This window comes from Echiichthys vipera (assembly GCF_963691815.1).
Source record: "Echiichthys vipera genome assembly, chromosome: 10".
NCBI classification, from domain to species: domain Eukaryota; kingdom Metazoa; phylum Chordata; class Actinopteri; order Perciformes; family Trachinidae; genus Echiichthys; species Echiichthys vipera.
Genome location: NC_139835.1, coordinates 1,030,153 through 1,052,808, shown reverse-complemented (window position 1 = coordinate 1,052,808; position 22,656 = coordinate 1,030,153). Strand labels below are relative to the sequence as shown.

At 43.2% G+C, this 22,656-nt stretch overlaps 1 protein-coding gene across 1 annotated transcript in view; it reads left to right on the top strand.

Annotated features, from left to right (window-relative positions):
• Positions 1 to 22,656, top strand: part of pde9aa (phosphodiesterase 9aa) — a gene marked incomplete at its 5' end in the record, with an annotated part of 78,828 nt that overhangs the window by 34,369 nt on the left and 21,803 nt on the right. The window contains 7 exons of the mRNA XM_083921497.1: positions 909 to 963; positions 2,137 to 2,207; positions 10,966 to 11,050; positions 13,169 to 13,229; positions 13,705 to 13,779; positions 21,755 to 21,841; positions 22,036 to 22,140. Of these exons, the coding sequence (XP_083777623.1) occupies positions 909 to 963; positions 2,137 to 2,207; positions 10,966 to 11,050; positions 13,169 to 13,229; positions 13,705 to 13,779; positions 21,755 to 21,841; positions 22,036 to 22,140 (539 nt within the window). The remainder of the gene's footprint in view (positions 1 to 908; positions 964 to 2,136; positions 2,208 to 10,965; positions 11,051 to 13,168; positions 13,230 to 13,704; positions 13,780 to 21,754; positions 21,842 to 22,035; positions 22,141 to 22,656) is intronic.

Sequence of the window (22,656 nt, the reverse complement as noted above, 5' to 3'; positions counted from 1 at the left end):
CTGGCTCACATGTAACAGTTGTGGCAGGCACTGTGAAGGAGAGAGGAGCCTGGGAAAGCATTTGACATGTTCTGATTAGTCAGAGTCAACTTAATAGGCTTTATCCCAAACCACCTCAGATAATGATCAAACCCCTATTTTTAACAAGATAGACTCACGAAACATGTTATGTTTGGAACAACCTCAAACAAGCTTGTTAAGTGAAATAATCCAGCATTTTATATTTGTTGTCTGAAAGTAATCCAGTCACCTGAGTCACTCCAGCTGAACCGGCTTAATTAATCAGAGAGAGGAATTTTTAAACAACAGTCTGCACTGACCGGTGACCCTTGCGTGAAACATGGAATGTGAATGATACAATGTACAAACTACTACTGACAGACAATATCTTTTTTTTTTTCTTTTTTTTTTTTTTACAATTTCTTGTAAATGTTTATTTATAGTTTATTGGTCCATTGTGTTGGACTTTGCCCACAACAGTGCATTTTTGAGTCGATGGCAGGGCTAAGTTTGTTTGTGCAGTGTGTGGGAAGAGGAATCAAAAGTGTTTTGTTAACACATCAAGCTGTCTGTTGGTCACTGATGGTGAGACCAGAGGGAAGGGGGCACATTATATTTATGTTTTCTCTTCTCACTCCTCTGTCTCTGCCATCTGTTGCTTTCTAATGATGCTCTGACTTACATAACCGCTGCATGTGTTTATGTCTGAATGTGTTTAACAGGACTGGTGATGCACAGTGTGTCTAGTATCTATTGTGTTTATAATGAGATATTTGGCATCAGTGGATTCAAGCTGGTTACCCCAGACTCCTCTCTATATGTGTGTGCGGACCAACAGTCTGTTGACAGTGTAAGAGTGCGTGTGGGTGTTTATATGTAACACAGCTCCACGCTTGCTCTCTCCTCAGATAAAGAGGAACTCTTTCAGAATGTACTGACGCAAGTAGCAGAGCAGTTTTCAAGGTAAGCAGCTGAATATGTTGACATGGCAGCAGATCTTCACTAGCTACTCGTTCTACTTAAGCAGCTGTTGTGTAGATATTACATGGGCATATTTGATCAGTTTCAGTTTATAGGAATTACTCTAAATTATGTCTTTGGCTTCTATAACTCTCTTTTTGCATGTCTCATCGTTTCTAATTCTTGTAAGTGTTTTCTAGTGTACTGTATGCTTTTGGTGTTGGGAGAAAAAACAACGTTGTTTTTTAGGTTTTGTAGGTTATTGTACCAACTGTTTTTAGACACATTTCATCATCCCAAGAGGCAGGAGGTCTGCCTCGACTTATACATGAAGTAATCCTTTATCCTCATCAAGAGTTACAAGCAGTTGAAACATGTGAATGTTACTTGTATCTTTTGGTGCTTCTGTCCCTTTTAATCAATCAAGTCATATGTGCCTCCTGCCTTTGTCTTTGTACTTCTCACTAATCTTCCGCACTGACCCCAGATGTGACTTCGCTGCTCCTTCTATGAATCAGCTCTCACATCAGGTTTTCTTTTCACACATCATGCACAGGGACTGTGACTGGGTGATGCACTGTAGTTATAGCTACAGTGATGGCACTGTCAGAGTAATTAAATAAACTGATGAGAATCTATTGTAGGCTACAATAATTATTTTCATCATTGACGAATCAACTGATATTTGTGGTTTCAAATTCTTACTTAATCTGAACAAGAATTTAAAAAAAACGAGTTTAGCTTTATTGGAATATCCTGGTAACTACAAATTCATTTAATGTACATTTGTATTTCATAAATTACCTAACATGTGGATTAGTGGATTAAGGAATTTTTAGCTTATACACCAGGGGTGGGCAATTTCGGTCCTGGACAGTGGCCCTCCAGGACCGGAATTGCCCACCCCTGTGATAGACTATAATAAACTCATCACTTCTGCAGTTCTGTTTGGTTTACAGGTTTGCAGACGTCCAATACACAAGTTAGAATACTAGAGATAGAGTAGAGCAGTGCAGGAGTGTATGGAAAGTTTTTTATATATATATTATAATACTTTACCAATAGCTGTAAATATCCACCTGCGTCTTTAGTGTTAATATACAAGAAGAGACAAAGTCTCAGATGCAGATCTCTACTCCTTCTGTCTCATTCTCTGTCCCTCCCATTTGTCCGCAGGGCGTTCAAGATTAACGAGCTGAAGACCGAGGTCACCAACCGTCTCGCCATGTTAGAGAAGAGAGTAGAGTGTAAGTCTGTTCACACCATATCACTGTCATATTTACACACCTCTGTTATCAGCTGTCATGCTCACATACAAGAGATATGTTCTCCAGAAAAAAGGTACACACTTCACAGATGGAGATCTTACCTCAGGGTTGCCTTGTATGACGGCGTATTAGGGCCATTGTAGAGGAGTGGGGTAATATTTCAATCAAAAAGCACTTCAATGTCTCTTTAAAGTCCAGATGCTTATGATAATATGGTGATTCCGGTCTAAAGTCACAAGTATTTCTTGTAATTTCATCAGGTTATCCACTGCAGTCACATCCTGAAGCGGTGTAGTGCCTTGAAAAGCAAAACACAATTTTTCTGACTTTTTTTCTCATACATCTGCTACTTCTTTCTCCTAGATTTGCCACTTTAATCCAGAGAACATCCAAGTTTTTTTCTCGTAGATTTATGATTTTGATCTTGGAAATTCTGAGTTCAAGATTCAAGATTCAAGAAGCTTTATTTATCACGAGGGAAATTATTTTGCAACAGTTTCAATACAAAGCTGGGAAAGGATCAGAGTAACAATAAGCATTAACATAAATCAAATCAAAACAAAGCTAACATTAGATAAATCAAGCAATGAACTAAGTGTGACAGAGTGCAACAGACATCGTGGTTAAGCGTAGGTACTGTATATACAATATACAACAATACGCACTGTTCAGGTAAGCAGCAGATTGAAATGAAATAAGTACAAACTAGATAAGTGAGAAGAAGCGATAAGTTATAAGTGTTAAAAATGTTAAAAATGTAGCAGCATTTCCTACAGAACTAAGTGACAGTATGGCACAGTGGAGTGTAGCAGCATTTCGTACTTAAGTAAGTTACAGTAAACCACAGTGAAATGTAGCAGCATGTCCTAAAGCACAGTAAGTGTATCAGCAGATAGTTACAGTACCATTAATAAATAAATAAAGTGATGTAGTGGTGATATAAAGAGACAGTGTAAAGTGTAGCAGCAGTAAGTTACAGTACCACAAATAAGTCATGTAGTGGTGGTATAAAGTGACAGTGTAGTATAGCAGCATTACTTACTGAAGTAAGTGACAGTACAACTGAATAAAGTGGTGCAGTGATGATATAAAGTGACAAAGTGACATTTTCAGGATACAGTGTCTCCACTGTTCCTTACCTGACCAGGGGGAGATGAATTATAAAGTTTGATGGCCGCCGGAAGAAAAGACTTCCTCCGGCGTTCAGTATTACACTGGGGGAGAATGAGTCTGTGGCTGAATGTGCTTCTGCTGGAGGTCAGCAGCTTGTGGAGAGGGTGAGAGTTGTTGTCCAGGATGCTGTGCAGTTTAGACAGCATCCGCCTCTCAGACACCGCCACCAAAGAGTCCAGTGTAACCCCCAGGACGGAGCCAGCCTTCCTGATGATCTTACTGATCCTCTTTGCGTCTGCTGCCCTCAGTCTGCTGCCCCAGCACACAACAGCAAAGAAGATGGCACTGGCTACCACTGACTGATAGAACATCCTCAGCATGGTGTGCCTCAGTGTTCTTGGAAAAGTCCAGTTTGTTGTCCAGGTATACTCCAAGATATTTGTAATCCTGGACAACATCCACAGTCACGCCGTTGATGGAGATGGGTGTGGGGGCAGATTTACTCCTGCGGAAATCCACCACTAGCTCCTTAGTCTTGGTGGCGTTTAGAATCAGGTGATTAGCTGCACACCAGTCGACAAAGGAGTCCACAACGCCCCTGTACTCCTCCTCCTTCCCCTCACTGACACAGCCAACAATTGCAGAATCGTCAGCAAACTTCTGCAGGTGGCAGGATTCAGAGAGGAACTGAAAGTCTGAGGTGTACAGGGTGAACAGAAATGGGGAAAGAACAGTACCCTGTGGAGCTCCAGTGTTGCTGACCACAGTGTCAGACACTCCGTCCTGCAGTCTGACATACTGTGGTCGACCAGTCAAGTAATCCGTAATCCAGGAAACCAGGGGAGGGTCCACCTGCATCGCCGTCAGCTTTCGTCCCAGCAGAGCAGGCCGGATGGTGTTGAACGCACTGGAGAAGTCCATGAACAAGATTCTCACTGTGGTCCCCGCTCTGTCCAGGTGGGCGCAGGCACGGTTGAGCAGGAAGATGATAGCGTCCTCCACACCTAGTTTCGGCTGGTAGGCAAACTGTAGAGGGTCCAGTGATGAGCTGACCAGGGACCGAAGAAGTGAAAGGACCAGCCTCTCCAGGGACTTCATCAGGTGCGACGTCAGCGCCACCGGTCTGTAGTCTTCGGAGGTGCCGGGACGCACCTTCTTTGGTACTGGTACCAGGCAGGATGTCTTCCACAGCACAGGGACCTTCTCGAGACTCAGGCTGAGGTTATAGATGTACTGTTCCTTTCTCGAAATAGTATACCCCCCCTGCCCAGGGTCACTTTTTTTTTTTTTTTTTCATACAATGACCCTAGCCATGAGTCTCAAATATAAATTAAGTTTTTGAAGCTTAACGGATCATTAATGGTTGAATCACGCCTGGCTAACACAACACCTTGAATCATCACTTTTCACTTCCTAAATTTTATAACTTCAGTCAAGCCATTGAAATTTCCTCTGATAGGTAGAACCCTGTCAAATATTTCATTCTTTGCCTTTATTTGACAGTTTATTGTGGATGCATGTATGACATGTAGCAAGGACCACCAAACAATTATCTGGTACACACATAGACTGTCTAAAAAATGGACGCAGCTTCTCCGTTGAGATCCATTCTCTCAACTCTCAAAAAAGTGCATTGATCAAGCCCCCACCACAGCAACTTCAGTGCCAAAAACTGCAGTTTTCCGAGTGTCCAGTAGAAGTAGTTTGCACAATAGAGCAGTTTCTCATTGACCCCCATGTTAAACAGGCCAATTTTCACAGCATAATTAAAGCTTTTTAGGGCTTTCTGTGTGTTTAGGTCATATCTCCATGACAACACTGAGGAGGGTGAATATTTTTGTACCAGGCTAGTTTTTTTTTTATTGGAGGTTAAAGTTTATGAATAATTAGTGTCGTGGCCTCTTGATTGACAGCTAGCCTCTGGCCCTCACTTCTCCTCGGAGGCTAGTTGTCAGGATTAGCATGCTAACTCTGTCATCTGGACCTGGACTGCAGTCATTCGTGTGGTGGTGTTTCCATAAGTGACAAAATGTTTTGCTCTTCCATCAACTGAACCAACAGGTGGTGTTTTACAGTCTATGAGCATGGTACTGTGTTGAATATCAGTGTAAATCATAGATCATAAACGCTGGCTGCACTTCACTCCTGGAACCGGGGTAATCTCTTTTCGGTTAGCCTAGCTCCTGGGTGGTGGCGTTAATGTGAGCTAATGTGGCTAATTCAATTCTGTAACACCCCCCCCCCCCCCCCCAACGTCACATCAATGCCCTTTTTTGGTAAGAGGAAATGAGGAGGAGTCTGACTAGATGGCAGCTCCCAGAGCCTGTCTACAGGCATGGGAGAGACAGTCACAAAGCCAACCTGCAAAGCGTTTCTTGGACAGGGCTTTGCTAGCCACACCATGCAATTTTTTTCCCGCTGCACGGGACAGGGAGGCAAAACTGTAGCTGGATCCAGATGTATAACGCTGTTGCCGAAACCCCCATGGCAGGAAGACTTGCTGCTGCTTACACCTTAATAGTGGAATGAGAGAGAAGTCGCTGAGTAAGGCACATTTGTCAGCTTCTGCTTGCAAAGCTTTCCTTTTTTTATTATGGCCTTTACTGCTTGCCTTTTTCTCTTTCTATCTATATTCTCTATCTACTTATAGACTATTTCTTTCTCCATTGTTCTGTGACTCAGAGGTAAAGTAGGTCGTCCTCCGTTCGAGAGATCGGCGGTTTGATCCCTGGCTCCTCCGGTCTGCATGTCGAAGTGTCCTTGGGCAAGACACTGAACCCTGAATTGCTCCTCATGCTGCACACGGGTGTGCATGGTTAGATTAGATGGTATGTAGATGTCCACTGACATCAGTGTGAATGTCTGTGTGAATGGGTGAATGTGACAAGTACTAGACTAGAAAGGTGCTATAAAGTACAAGTCCATTTACCATTTACGTGGTGCCTGACAGGTGTTTATTAGTTGGTTTTGTAGTTGGTCTTTATTTGTAAATAAAGGTCAACGTGTCACAGAACTGAGCTCAGTGAGCTTGGGGTGGGCGCCACAGTATGTAGACAGCATGGCAGTTTGCCACTGTGTTTATGACAGCCCACATGATCTATTTATAAAATTATATTATCATAAAAGATGATATATCGCGTTTACCGACCATGTGACCGGCCCATTAACCAGTCTGGCCCACCAGGAATCTTCCTTTTTTTCCTGATTAGCCCCCTTTAGCCTGTTAAGAGATGTCATGGCAGTCCATCCAGTAGTGGTTGAGATATTTCAGTCTGGCCCGACTATCTGATCGAGGAAAGATAAAGCGATGAAGTCGTATGAACTTCTGTGTGTAAGCTGTGCTTCCCAAGAAGATTCAATAGGTCGCTGTGTCTTTTCCTTACAGAGAAAATTGTATTACTTAAGCGCTGTACAGTAGTGCTGTGACTGATTAGTGTACATTAGTATAGAGATAACTGCATGCCTTCAGTGCATGTTGTCTGAACTAGTGTTCCTCCACAGTTTATGAGACTGTGATTAGATAAGTTGAAGCAGCACAGGTTATGTTGTCTGCTAATTCACCTCCAGAGGCTGTTGACCTCCTGCTGTTATTAGCATCTACTGAACATTAACCGAATTTTAACTTGTTAAGAGTGGAAAGGAATGTGTCATCTTCACACTTATACAACCTCCCCTCTGGGCTCATGCACAGATGCCCTTTCCTCCTCAGCCGGCCATGATCAGTTTCCAGGTTTTTGGCATTTCATTGACTGCAATGAGGAAGTGTGATGCACTCACTATGCTGCAAAGGTTTACATAGTTTTACCGACATGTCAGATGGCATCTTGGCACTCAGTATAGATGTCTCAATTTTCCATAGATAAAAGCTAGCTACAAAAAAATACGATCAAACAAGGTGTTGTGTTAGCCAGGCGTGCTGCACTGTCCTACCATCATGTTTTTTTTATATATTTTATATGTCTCAGTGTTCTCACCAGGCCAGCTGCCAGTAATTACCCACAGGAACATTTAGTCAGTGATCGTTTTGCAATCATGAAATCCTTCCCATTAAGGCTGTGATTAAAGATAAAGGTCACGTTGAAAATATGAGTTGTACATGGAGTAAGTGTTTTTCACAAGTAACACAAATCAAGAGAAAGCAAAAGCCAGACTCTACCAGTGCTCATCTGGGACTCTTATGGTTTCCTATCCACCTTTGGCCCTAAGTAATCATTGCTTTGATGCTTTTGCTCTTCTTCTGTAAATGTGTGTTTTATACCACAGAGCAGAATAACTTTGTACACACTTGTACACAAACTGATTCAATACAAGTTCACATCCACAGATCATTGTGCCTTCAACATGATATATGAATAGATGAGTATGTCAATAATTATTTTAATACAGTACAGTATTATATGCACATAGGGGGTCCCTGCTCCGTCTGCCCTGGTTTTAAGTATATTGAAGATGTATATATGTATATCATGGGTATATTATTTACAAATAGGACTGGGGGGCATCAATACAATCCTCCGCAGTATGTTTAACTATTTATCACAATATCAGTATGAAATGCATTGTGACATGTGCTTCTAAGCTAATCTGAACTACATTTTAAGGTAAATGCACTGTAAGAAATTATTCAGAGTTAAATTCACTGATAAAGGCTGCCAGGATAGAGGAATAACATGTCTAAAGTAAAATAACCATAGTGTCCCTGCAGACTTTTTGTCCTTTGGCGGCTGTAGCAGGCTACGTTTTAGAGATAGAGTGTTTATACTGGTATCACATGAAACTAGAAGATAAAATAATCCACTAGTACCAACCACCTAAAGCTAGCTTGCCTGAAAGGAGGCCAAATAGTGCTCCAAAGTTCGACTACATTTTGGAGAGAAAAACTGGTATGTCCATTTTCAAAGGGGTCCCTTGACCTCTGACCGCAAAATATGTGAATGAAAACCCATGAGTCTTCCCTTTACAGACACTTTATGATAACCCAATTGGATTCCAAGAGTTCAGTTGTCTACATGTGTGATCTTTAGGATAACCACAGCCTCATAAAACTTATATCTACAGTATCTATCTATCCATCCATCCATCCATCCATAGCACTGTTGCACACAGTTTTTGAAGGAACTCAGCTTGTAGGTTGTTCCAAACATCTTGTAGAACTAACCACAGATCTTCTGTGGATGTAGACTTCCTCAAATCATTTTGTCTCTTCATGGAATCCCAGACAGACTGGATGATGTTGAGATCAGGGCTCTGTGGGGCCAGACCGTCACTTCATCAGGACTTCTTCTTCTTTACGCTGAAGATAGTTCTTAATGACATTGGCTGTGTGTTTGGCCTCGTTGTCCTGCTGCAGAATACATTTGGTGCCAATCACACGCCTCCCTGATGGTGTTGCATGATAAGTATCTGCCTGTATTTCTCAGCATTGAGGACACCATTAACCCTGACCAAATCTTTAACTCCATTTGCAGAAATGCAGCCCCAAACATGCAAGGAACCTCCACCATGCTTCACTGTTTCCTGAAGACACTCATTATTCTACCGCTCTCCAGCCCTTCAGTGAACAAACTACCTTCTACTACAACCAAATATTTCAAATTTGGACTCATCACCCCAGGGACCCTGCTGCCTTTTTTCTGTACCCCAGTTCCTATGTTTTCGTGCATAATTGAGTCTCTTAGCCTTGTTTTCCCTGTCGGAGGTTTTGCTTTTTGGCTGCAACTCTTCCATGAAGACCACTTCTCTCTAGAGTGTTCAGGACAGTAGATAGGTGGACCTGAGTCCCACTGGTTTCTGCCAGTTCTGAGCTATTGGCACTGTTGGACATCTTCACATTTTGAAGGGAAATAAGCTTGATGTGTATTTCATCTGCTGCACTAAGGGCGCACTCACACTGTCCATCCGTACCGTGCCCAAGCACGTTTCACGGCTAAAGTCTAGTTCGTTTGACCAGTGTGAGTACAATTGCCTAGGTGAAGTTCTATCTATCTATCTATCTATCTATCTATCTATCCATCTATCCATCTATCCATCTATCCATCTATCCATATATCTATCTATCTATCTATCTATCTATCTATCTATCTATCTATCTATCTATCTATCTATCTATCTATCTATCTATCTATCTACAGTATCTATCTATCTATCTATCTATCTATCTATCTATCTATCTATCTATCTATCTATCTCTCTCCATCTCTCTCACTCTTGGTGTTTCCTGTGTGACCTAAGTGTGTGTAGGTGTGCAATATGGTGCGTGAAGCACCTACGTGTGTGTGTGTGTGTGTGTGTGTGTGTGTGTGTGTGTGTGTGTGTGTGTGTGTGTGTGTGTGTGTGTGTGTGTGTGTGTGTGTGTGTGTGTGTGTGTGTGTGTGTGTGTGTGTGTGTGTGTGTGTGTGTGTGTGTGTGTGTGTGTGTGTGTGTGTGTGTGTGTGTGTGTGTGTGTGTGTGTGTGTGTGTGTGTGTACATGTGTGCTGGCGCTGTGTGTAATGCATCATGCATTTACATGTAGGACACAGTGTGTTACAGATAGCTGAAGGCCTTTTGTCTGTCTTACATGTGTTTCACCACGTGAGGCGGCTGCAATTTCATAATGCGCTGGCCCTTTCAGTCACCATGACAACATGCCCTGAGTTTGCTTTGGTCACCATGGCGACTTCCCCCACTCTACTGTAGGCAGCTTTCTTCAGAAGCAAAGGAACGGTGAACTGATCAACAGGTGTGAGCTCATCACAAAAGTTGAAAGGCAGCAAGCTTTTAAAAAATTAATAATCAATTTTCATTTATACTTCATTAATATGTTGCTCGTTCGAACATCCCTAAGGTTTTAAAAAGCTGAAAGGGACATAAATGTTTTCTTACTCATGAAGAGACAGAAAAGTCAAAGAAAGAGCAACCAAAGCATCACTTTTGATGGGACCTACTCTTGAAACAATGATGTCGTTCAGGACCCACGTTCCCTGACTGGTTGTACTGTAGTAGCTGTTTCAGATCTCACGTACTGCCGCTTCACACAAGCATGCCAATTGCCTGGATACCTGGTCGCTACAGCAACAGCGTGGCACCCACACAGATCTCCATCATCTCATGACTTTGGTCGTCATGGTCACCTATTCTAATGGGAGCTGGAGTGAACAAACTCCCCTTTACTGCAGCCAAATTTTTCAAATTTGGACTCATCTGTCCAGAGACCCTGCGGCCATTTTTCTGTACGCCAGTTCCTATGTTTTTGTGCATAGTTGAGTCTCTTGGCCACATTTAAAACAACCAACAGTCAACAAAAGTGCTCTACTAGTCAATAAACACTACCATACACTAAGAAAAATACAAACCTTTAAAGTGCAGGACATCAACAAGTGACTGACAACATTATCATCATCTGATATTTCATTAACGCATATGGCAAGATGTTTGGTTGGGTCAGTAGAGACCTGACCTTGTTGCTCTAACCCACCAGTCACCAGCAGCAAATAATATCATCATAATTTGGTTAATGACCCAAAGATGCTCTGAGCTACTTTATGTTTGCAGTTACGAATGGTGTCATGAGGTTAAAGGTTTGAAAAATATCATCTGTTATAAAGGACTTGTGACGTTTTAATGAATGACTCTAACTGTCCACAGTGGAGGGGATGAAGGTGGTGGAGATTGAGAAATGTCGCAACGACATCAAGAAGCTCCGTGAGGACATGGCATCCAGAAACAACAGGTGACAGCAACAACAGAAGCACAATAGTCACTGAATTTCCCTGCTCTATTCATTAGTACAGTCTAACTCCTGTCTTACTAACAATGATTCACTGCCGTGAGACTGCTGATAGTGTTTCCAAGGCCTGGTTGCAGTGCAGTGCAGTGCAGTAATAGCAGGAACAATAAATCACCACTACTTTGATATTCAATAAGGCTAATCATTTCAGTTAATTATTAGCAAAAGTTAGCATATGTTATGGTTAGATCAGGGTTTGGTGTGCTTCTTAGGATATTAATAAGAGGATAACTACAGTCAATTACAGTAGCATCCAAGGAGAGTCATGGAAGGTGCTGTTGCAAAGATTGTGTTCAATATATTAAAGGTTGAATATGGAGATTAAATAGAACACCACCATCGAGTGTCTCAAGATGGGATGGTAACAATAAAAAAAGAATTCCAGCAATCAGGTTGCCAGGTTGGTTTCAGAGTGTGTCAGCGATCAGCCTGCTCCATGTCGGTGATGAATCATACAGGGTAACGAGTAATTTGGACTAATCAGTTAATTTGACAACAGTATTTAACGTTAGCCATTCTTCAACTGGAAGTCTTTCTTTGACTGCTGTGGAATCCATTAGCTAGCTCTCAACTCAAAATGATTCTTTCTGTAGCAACAACAGACAACCCTGGCAACCTGCAACGCCCAACGCTATTGGCTGCTACAATGGAAACAGAACGGGACAGAAAGTCATTGTCAAACCTGTCAAATGTTTTTAAATTCAGACTAAATATATTTTTTATGGAAAAGCAATACTTTCCTTCTTTCTTTCAAAACCCCCCGTGGGTGTATTATTTTAAAAAATAAATAGCTTTTAATAAAGATTCTACATATTCAACCTTTAGGATAGGCAGGGGGAGTGCCTCTGTAGCCAAATGATTACAGTACATGCCATATATAAGTGCATATACAGTATATGTTGTAGCCCTCTCTCTCCCCCTGTTTCCAGTCCACCTCGACGCTGTCGTTTGCCTAATAAAAGTAAAAATTGTCAAAGAAAACTTTAAAAAAAGAGAGGGAAGCAGGGTACATGTGACTGGCTGAAAATGGGAGAGGGGTGACAACACCACTGTCATCAAGACTGACATAACAAAATAAAAACTGACGTTTGAAAAAGTACATTTTTAAAATAAAAATTAATTCATGTAGAACTTCTATTATGAACATAAGAATGATGAAACAACATTTCATGTTAAATAGTTGAGTTTTATTAGTTTCTTGAATCATTTTTCAAATTATTTTTATGTTACATTTATATATACAGTGCTGTGAAAAAGTATGGGAACCCTGTCACTTTTTCCAAACGTTGTTGCATTGAAGACTCAATTTAAAAAAATCTATCCTATCCCTCATCAATCTACACACAAAACATCAAAATGACAAAGCAAAAACAGATTTTTAGAAAATTTTGCAAATCTATAAATTAAAAAAAAAACAACTGAAATATCACATGTGCAAGTTTATGCCCCCATTACTCTGTTGAAGCACCTTTGCAAGTATGTATGAAGCTACAGGCTTTACACACCCATCAACATCACCATACTCTTTCTATCTGATTTTCAGGCACCCTTACAAGAAATACTTAAACCCCTAAATTTGCTAAAATTTCAAAAAAATCTGTTTTTGCTTTGTCATTATGATATCTAGTGTGTAGATAGATGAGGAATAAGATGATTTTATCCATTTTAAATTGAGTATTTAATGCAACAAAGTTTGGAAAAAATGACGGGATGCACATACTTTTTCACAGCACTGAATTACACAATTAATTCATATTATAATGTATCTATATAAACTTTAATTTTTTTTTTTTTAATATTGAATACTTTGAGGTTCCATGCAGTCCACTCGAATCAGAGCCACTGGCAGTTCTAGTATTAGACCTAAAGAAGAGAAGACTGCTGAAGGTTCACTCTCAAATCTTTTACATGGGAGATCAAGCTTGTTTTACTGACTCTTTGGATCTTATATTATATATAATAAATTTCATATATTTAATACTATTATGTTAGAAGTAGTAGTACTTAGCTAATATTATTATTATTACTTCTTTGTAGCTTCAAGCTTTTTGTTTTTTTCAGTAACTTCCTGGAGGACAATAAGAAGCTGACTCCTCGCAGAGATGTGCCCTCCTACCCAAAGGTAAGGTTCTCAAACATGTGGGGCTCATGTACGTTTAATTCAAATGTGACAGTTTTTAAAATGTAATTGGACAGTTTATAGATGTAGATAGGGTTTAGTCCATGTCTGTTCACAGAAATCAGTCAGTGCAGTACAATAGGTCACTGTGAGATAATCATCGCTTCATCTCTACTGGGAAACCCTTGAGAACACACCAGGGAATCCATAAAACGTTTGCACAAAAGTTGTATTGTAGAAACACATTCATCTGTTGACAGCTGATGCTTCCTTCAGTGTGGCTGCTCGGAATATTTGTGTACATTTAATAACTGAACAGAATTTCAGCATTTTTATACAGTCCTCTTGTGAAGAGAGATGTAAGATGTTTGTATATATGCATGAACATTACAGTAGGTGTGTGTAGTGGTATGTAGAGTTGTGTCCCCCGAGTCAGGCGGAGGCAGACAGGGTTAACTGCGAGCTCTGTTGCCTGCAGTACATGCTGTCAAAACAGACCATAGACGCCCTCAAAAAACCCGCCTTCGACATCTGGCTGTGGGAGGCCAACGAGGTAAGACTGACCAGCTCGCTGAATCTGTCTCACCTACGATTCCCCTCTCTCCTCTCCTCTTCTCTCCATGTGCCCCTGTCTCCCTGTCTGTCCTACTGCCCTTTGTGTGTGTGTGTGTGTGTGTGTGTGTGTGTGTGTGTGTGTGTGTGTGTGTGTGTGTGTGTGTGTGTGTGTGTGTGTGTGTGTGTGTGTGTGTGTGTGTGTGTGTGTGTGTGTGTGTGTGTGTGTGTGTGTGTGTGTGTGTGTGTGTGTGTGTGTGTGTGTGTGTGTAGTACCATCTGTCTAGGGAGACAGTAGAAGCTCTTAGATTGCCCACATTCGATGCTTGGCAGTGGGAGCCTAATGAGGTGAGACTCATGCAACGATTAATCCACTGATTCATTTTTCATCAAGGACTGGTTTATAACTGTTAATTATTACTGATAAGCTGTAAATTATCAATCAGTGATTACGTTGTTTATAATTGCATAGATGTGCAATATTATAATGCCAAAAGCTTTGTCAGCTGCCTGGCGTTACCTACCCTAAACTGACAGAAGTTGAAGATGGAGACCAACCTTTCTAATGCAGACATTTTGACTTGACAAACATAGGTGTGCCTGATAATAGTGCCCACAATGCAACGTCATCACCCACGGTTGGGTCTGAGATCCAGATGCGTTATGCTAGTAGTAGAAGCTAATGAAGCCTTGCGCTGCTGGCCTCAGGCAGAGGTGAGGTCAGAGATAAGCAGCGGGCTACAGAGGTCCGGTAAGAACACTTCTGCTAACTCCACAGCGATTCTTTTACTTTTCCAACTGATAGTCTTCAGACCCAAGCCACGCTTACTAAAGGGACATCATATGAGGACATTTATTAGACTTGACACAAAAGACTTTATACAACTTTTTCTACAGATGCAGTGAAACTCCTCAACTCCTGTAAACACACTTTGATGTGTACAATCACTGGACTTATCTGGGACTGGGGTGGCAGCAGCCTGGCAGCAGCCTTGGTTTTCCAGATGTCCCTGTCCCAACAACATCTTCTACTCCTGGGGGATCCTGAGGAATTCCCAAGCCTACCCTGGAGTCTCCTACCATATAAATTTGTCTGGAAAACCTCCAAAAGAAGGCGCCCAGGGCACATCCTGATCAGATGCCTGAAGCAACTCAACTGGCTCCTTTGGACGTGAAGCGGCTCGACTTAGAGCTCCCTCTGAATGTGTGTGCTCCTTACCCTATCTCTAAGACTGAACTAAACCAAAATGGAAAATGCACCAGTTCATTTTCCCTTTTGGTTCAGTCTATTTAGGTTAGTGTTTAAGCTGTTAATGGTTACCATTTCTCTTACTCACACTGCTCTGGTTTGTTCTGGGTCCATTGTCATGAACGGTGCGGGGAAATAACACAAAGGGACTGGACCCAAATGCAGACACGGATACGGGGTAAAAGTACAAACAGAAGTTTAATATAAACGACAGACAAACTACAGGGGAAAAATAGATACACTGAGGACTAGACGGTCGAGGGGAAAAAGGAACGAGGAAACGATGGATGATCAGGTAACAGAACGAGGAAACAGGAACGCGGGATACTATGGAAAGAAACAAAAGACAACAACGATTAATATAACAAACAACAAGGAGAGCAAAACCAACGAACGAGTAACGGGAGCCAATCCGACAAAGAGTTTACCAGGGGAAGGATAACAATGGTCCGGCGCTGCATGCCTGTCAGCTCAGGGTTTTTATAGTCCTACTGGTGATCAGCTGGGAAGGACACGTCTACCGGACCTGGACAACCAAAACTCAAAGGGGAAACACATGCAGGGAAAAACAGACAGAGGGAGACAAACTCAAACAAAAGGGAGAGAGGAGGGCACTGACAGAACCAACTCTTGACAGTACCCCCCCCCCCTCAACGAGTTCCTCCAGGCACTCCGCCGGGCCTCCCTGGATGAGCCCGGTAGAAGTCCCGGATCAGGGACGGGTCCAGGAAAAGGGATCGAGACAGCTCCGTTCCTCAGGACCATATCCCTCCCAGTCCACAAGGTACTAGGCACAACTTGCTGGTGGACACTGGCTTCAGCTGGGAGACATGGAATGTTGGATGGATCCTGAGGGACGCTGGGAGCTTCAGGCGGACAGCATTGGGGTTGATAATGGCCTCCACCTTGAAGGGACCAATAAAGCGAGGAGCGAGTTTCCTGGACGCGACATTCAGGGGGATGTCGTGCAATTTCAACCAGACCTACCTGTACTTGGGCGCAGGGATGCGATGGCGATCCGCCATCCTGCGATTCTGCTCCGCCGTCAGTAACAAGGCCCCCCGGGTCTCTCTCCATATCCGGCGAACTCTCCGGAGATGGTGTTGGATGGACGGAACAGCAATCTCTGATTCCTGGGCCAGAAAGAGAGGAGGTAAATAGCCCAACGAAGCCTTGAAGGGGGACATACCTGTAGCGTTGCAGGTAAGGGAGTTGTGGGAGTATTCCACCCAGGACAGCTGAGAAGACCACGACGAGGGGTTGCGGGCACAGATACAGCGAAGCGGTCTCCAGGTCCTGATTCGCTCTCTCCGTCTGACCGTTAGACTTGGGATGAAAGCCCGACAATAAGCTGACCTTAGCTCCCAAGGCCTGAAAGAAAGCTTTCCAGACACAGGAGGTGAACTGGGGACCCCGGTCCGAGACGATGTAAGCCGGTATCCCGTGGAGGCGAAAGACATGGTCAACCAGAATCGATGCCGTCTCCATAGCAGAAGGCAGCTTAGGCAGGGGAACGAAGTGAACCATCTTAGAGAATCTATCGACAATGGTGACAATGGTGTTGTTACCTTGTGAGGCAGGAAGTCCAGCGACAAAGTCCAGAGCGATGTGAGACCAGGGCCGACCGGGCACGGGAAGAGGGCGGAGAAGACCAGCTGGAGGGCGATGAGAGGCCTTTCCCCGGGCGCAGACGGTGCAGGCCATACAAACTCCCGGGTATTCGTAGATATGGTCCCCCCACCAGAATGGCGGCACAGGAGTGACAGGGTCCTGGTGATTCGGGGATGACAGGCAAGACGAGGAGTGTCCCCACTGGAGCACCTGGCAGCGAACACTGGTGCTTCACGTGCACCGGTGCATTGGTGCACTGTGCGTTGAGCCTGTCTAATGGTTGACTCGATCTCCCATGTTAGTGCCGCCATAACACTGGATGCGGGAATGATGTGGTCCGAACCGGTCTCCTCCTCCTCCTCAGTAGGATGTCAGGATGTCATCCAGGTATACGAAGACCGAACGATTCAGCATATCACAAAGCACGTCGTTAACTAATGCCTGAAAGATGGCTGGCGCATTAGTTAACCCGAACGGCATGACTAGGTACTCGAAGTGTCCGAGTGAAGTGTTGAAAGCTGTCTTCCATTCGTCCCCTCCCTCACCCTCACAAGATGAAAAGTTGCGCAGGTCTAGTTTGGAGAAGACCATTGCCCCATGCAACGGCTCGAACGTGGAATTGATCAAAGAGAGGGGGTACTTGTTTTTGACCGTGATGTTGTTGAGACCACGGGATTATCAATGCAGGGGCGTAGCGACTTGTCGTTCTTGGCCACGAAGAAAATGATCCCTGACTTAAGTGAGTCATTAATATACGTTTCCATCGCCTCACATTCGGGCCCTGACAGGTTATAGAGACGACTAGTAGGAAAGGTGGACCCGGGCAAAAACTCAATGGGGCAATCATAAGGGCGGTGAGGAGGTAGGGATAACGCCTTAGTCTTGCTAAAAACCTCGGCGATATCATGATACATTGGTGGCACGGAAGACAAGTCTGGAGGTTCAGGTAATGAGGGACTGGGGTCACTGGGACATCTAGGAGGAGCTGAACGAAGGCAGGAAGAATGGCAATTGCTACTCCAACTCACAACCCTGCCTGTTAACCATTTAAGAACCGGGTTGTGAGTGATAAGCCAGGGAAGACCAAGAACCACGGGAGCATTAGTGGACGGCATAATGTGAAATGCAATCGACTCGGAGTGGTTACCAGCAAGGGACATGGTTATTGGCAAAGTCTCCGCGGAGATCTGTGCGAGCTCACTCCCACTGAGGCTATTAACCACTAACGGAGTCTCGAGCTGATTAACAGGGATCAAACTGGGTTCCACAAACTCCGAGTCCATTATGTTTGTTTCAGCCCCAGAGTCAATTAGTGCTTGGAGGGAGAAATCTCTACCCTCACAGCTCAACACAATGTCTGGATAAACGCGCTTCCGGGGAATAGCAGGAACAACCGAACAACTCACTAGAACCACGTCTGCGACAGGTGAGTCTGACAGTTTAACCATAGCGGACAGTTAGCTAACTGGTGATTGGGAGCTCCACAGTAAATACACAATCTACCCCTAAAGCGCCGCCCGTCAGCGGGAGTCAAACGGATGCGACCTATCTGCATAGGTTCCTCCTGAACTGGAGCGGGAGACAGGGAAACCGGGTTGCTCACAGGTACACAATGAGTGGACACAGTGAGAGGACCTGGCGTAACTAGGGGAATGACCGCCTCTCACAGCGCCTCTCACGTAGACGGTTGTCTGTCTTAATGGCGAGGCTAATAAGCTCCTGAAGGTTAGCAATCTCAGATCTACCCACTAAGCTGTCCTTAACCTCCTCGTTTAGCCCCTTAAAAATATACTCTTGAGAGCCTGATCATCCCAACCTAATTCAGCTGCTAAGGTACGAAAATCAACAGAGCAATCCACAGCACAGGCGGAACCATGAAGTAGTTCAAGCAACCGATTGCTGGTATCCCAATTAGATACAGGATGATCGAACACAGGGTTTTTATAGTCCTACTGGTGATCAGCTGGGAAGGACACGCCTACTGGACCTGGACAAACAAAACACAAAGGGCAAACACATGCAGGGAAAAACAGACAGAGGGAGACAAACTCAAACAAAAGGGAGAGAGGAGGGCACTGACAGAACCAACTCTTGACATCCATTCTTCTTCAGTCTCTTCCACAGTTCAGTAACTTTAGTGGGTTTCTTACACATTACTTTGTAACCAAGGATTATCTATGGGGTTTAGATCTGGACTCTGGGCTGGACATTTTATTGTTTCAATATTCTTGCTTCAAGGAACTGCTTCACCTGTTTTACAGTGTGATAGGGGACATTGTCTTGTCTTGTTGTAGTGCAGCTGATTGGGAGACAGTAACAGTGGAGGTATTGCATGTTGAAGGAGGTTCACATTTGCATTCACCCTGCCATGTAGCATTACAAGATGCCCAACTCCTGCTGCAGAAAACATCCCCAAACCATGACACTTCCTCCTCCAAATTTAACAGACTTCTTTATAGACTTTGGGTTCAGTCTTTCCCCAGTCCTACACACAACATAATGTTTCCATCAGACCCAAATAAACTGAACGTCCTCTCATCACTGAAGTCACTCAGGACCAGTTCACACAACATGCTCCTCAGCAAAGACAAGTCTAGCCTTTTGATTCTTTCTGCTGATGAGAGGTTTGGTCACTGCAGAGTGGGCTTTCAGTCCAAAAAGTCTTAAACGGTGAGACACTGTGCAACGATAGATCCTTGTCCTGTTCAGCACTGAACTGGAGATCAACTCCAGCTGCAGTGTTGAACTGATTCCCCATTGAGAGTCTTCTCTTAATCCTGTTCTCTCGTGCACTTGTTTTACGTGGACGAGAGAACAGGCCTTTTCGAGGGACTTAAATTAACTGCCAACCTCTCTCTGATGGCTGAGAGGGTCATCCCTTTGGCCTTCATCTGGACAACCTGCTGTCTCCGAGTTTCAGTCGCCTTAGAGCAGCTCGCCATCTTGTAAAGTAACAGGAGAGCTGCAGATAAATAGGGTGTGTCCAACAATAAAGTAAATTGTCACCAGGGGCAAGATAAACACCAATAACTGGGAGAGATCTGAAACTGTTCTCTAATTTTGATCACTGCTTCTTTTTCACAAAATAAAGTTTTTTGTTGAAGTGCCTTGGTTATTTAAAAAAAAAACATGCTAGTACAGCAGTGGTATAGCCACAGCTGATATTCTATCAAATTATGAACAAAACAAAAAATAACAATATTTCAGAATAAATCATGGTCAAAAGTAACTGGTCTTGGTTATTTGTCTAGGAAGACATTTCACCTCACATCCAAGAGGCTTCATCAGTTCATGTACTCATCTGACCAGGCTGGGACTGGTCCAACTAACTGGTGTGAGATCCAGGTATTTAACCTCTCACAAGGCCAATGAAAGGTTAAATACCTGGCACTTGGCAGGTTGATTATGTATAATCTTTATTAAAAGCTGTACTTTTAAAAAACAATGTACCCACAGGGCGTTTTGAGGGGTTCAGAATGAAAGTATTGCTTTTCCATAAAAAATATATTTAGTCTGAATTAATATTTTAATTAATTTCTGATGGGTTTGACAATGACTTTCTGCCCCGTTCTGTTTCCATTGTAGCAGCCAATAGCGTTGGGCGTTGCTGGTTGCCAGGGTTGCCAGTTGTTGGGTGCAGCTACTGTAGGCTGGCACTGGGTGAATTGGAGTTTGCCAATCCTGCAGCTGCTTTGGAGCCTCAGTGAAGGGGGCGTTATTTGTTCCAGCAGCTGAGTGAGCGGGGAGGGGCAAAAACCAGAGTCAATATAGGCCAAGCATTCACTCCATAGACTGAGAGAAAGGAGTTCAACGCCATTAAAACGCCAAATGGCTATGTTTCTCCTTGATTGCTAACATCACTTTCACCTTTACTTAGCTGGAACGGCTAATGCTAACGGTTAACGGTAACAGTTAGTCAAACTCCTCTGCAAGACTTGTGTTTATAGTGTGATTTGCCGGAGGGGATGTCTCCTGTAGCTACTGAGCCGGGTCTGACCAACCTGGCAACCTGACTGCTGGAATTATTTTTTGTTGTTGAGACGACGATCTTGAGACAGAAGATGGCGGTGTTCTGCTTATTCTCCATATTCGACCTTTAACTCTTTAAGCATGTGCTCCATTATTTGCGTAAATACAAAGTTGAGTTTGAAACATGGACAGAGTTAGTGTGCTATTGGCATGTTATAGCAGGAGAAGCCCAGGTGGGCAAATTATATAAATGATGGCTTCATCACATGGATGTGTCATTAATCATTGCCAGTATGTCAACATGCATAATGCAACTGCTACTAATGGAATGCAAACATTATAAATAAATATTTGTTGCACCTGTGTATGACTATAGAGGGAGAGAAAACCAATCAGCTCAATAAATGAGCCAGTTTTGAATCCGTAGCATGGATTGACCAGGATTCTGTGCGCAGCTGCAACAGGGTCCGTTAGGTCAAGTGAACATCCGGATATAGCCATAATTATGTCGGGCCACTCAAATTCAGTTGTTTGGCAGTCAAAGCTCACTTGATATTTTTTCTAATCCCAAACCTAATACTGATTAGGAGATCTAGTATGTTATTAACCCCAAGAGCTTGTTATAAAACTCAGATTTACAAGAATTCCCATGCAGAAACTGAACTACAGTATCAAGCAGGGGTTGGCTCGTATGGTGTAATTTTTTTCCGTCAATAATTACAAAAAACAAGGTGATTATACTAATAAAAAGATTTAAGAAAAGAAGTGAAATCAATTCACAAAAATACTGATAAATAAAAGGATATTTAATTTTGATATTCCATATCAATTTTTACTTAATGAAAGTGTTCTCTTCTGATTTCTCTTTGTGTAATGCAAAAGTCCTGAAACAGCTTTTAGATACATATTTACTGTCGTTGTGTTCTCATAGATTTGTTAATCAAAACCTTACATCAATCGAATCGAATCATGAATTGAACGGTATATGATGAAAGAGTGAAAAGAGCCAAATTTTAAAAGAAAGAATGGTTCTTTACAAAACATTTCATCAGTGTTTTGTGAGGTGAAGACAAAAAACTGATCTCATCAGATCTCAATCTCTCTCTGTACGCAGAAATGTCCCTGATATGTTCTTTTGTTCTTCCAGATGCTGAGCTGTCTGGAACATATGTACCATGACCTGGGCTTGGTCAAAGACTTCAACATCAACCCTATCACACTCAAGAGATGGCTGGTGAGACCTGGACCCAGTACATCTGCAAATTCAAATAGAAAACAACTCCCCACTGAATGGGCTGTTAACCACAAAAATATCTGTATAATTAATGAATTATGTGGATGCCTAAAAACTAAATGATTTCAAAACTCCTGTCTGTCATTCTCTCTCTCTCTCTCTCTCTCTCTCTCTCTCTCTCTCTTTCTGCGTAGCTCTGTATTCATGACAACTACAAGAATAATCCTTTCCACAACTTCCGCCATTGTTTCTGTGTCACCCAGATGATGTACAGCATGATCTGCCTCTGCAGCCTACAGGTAATCAGCTTCTTAGGCTCTACTCACACTTGGCATTTGTAGCCTGCCCAAGCACGATTCACGGCTGCGGTCTAATTCCTTTGACCACTATGAGCGCAACTACTTCCGGCACACTTCCGGGCCACGGCCCTGTTGAGAGAGGTGTTACAAGCTTAAAGGCGGTCCGAATTACGTATATGCAACGGTTCTCTGCAACAGGGCTGCACAGTGGTGTGGTGGTTAGCACTGTTGCCTCACAGCAAAAGGGTTCTTGGTTCCAGTCTTCTGTGTAGAGTTTACATGTTCTCCCCGTGTCTGCGTGAGTACTCTCCAGGTTCTCCGGCTTCCTCTCACAGTCCAAAGACATGCACGTGTTCGAATTGATGGGTTAATTGATGACTCTAAATTGCCCGTAGGTGTGAATGTGAGTGTGAATGGTTGTCTGTCTCTTTTTGTCTCTATGTGCCCTGTGGTAGACGGGCGTCCTGTCCAGGGTGTTCCCCACCTTACACCCGATGTCAGCTGGGATCGGCTCCA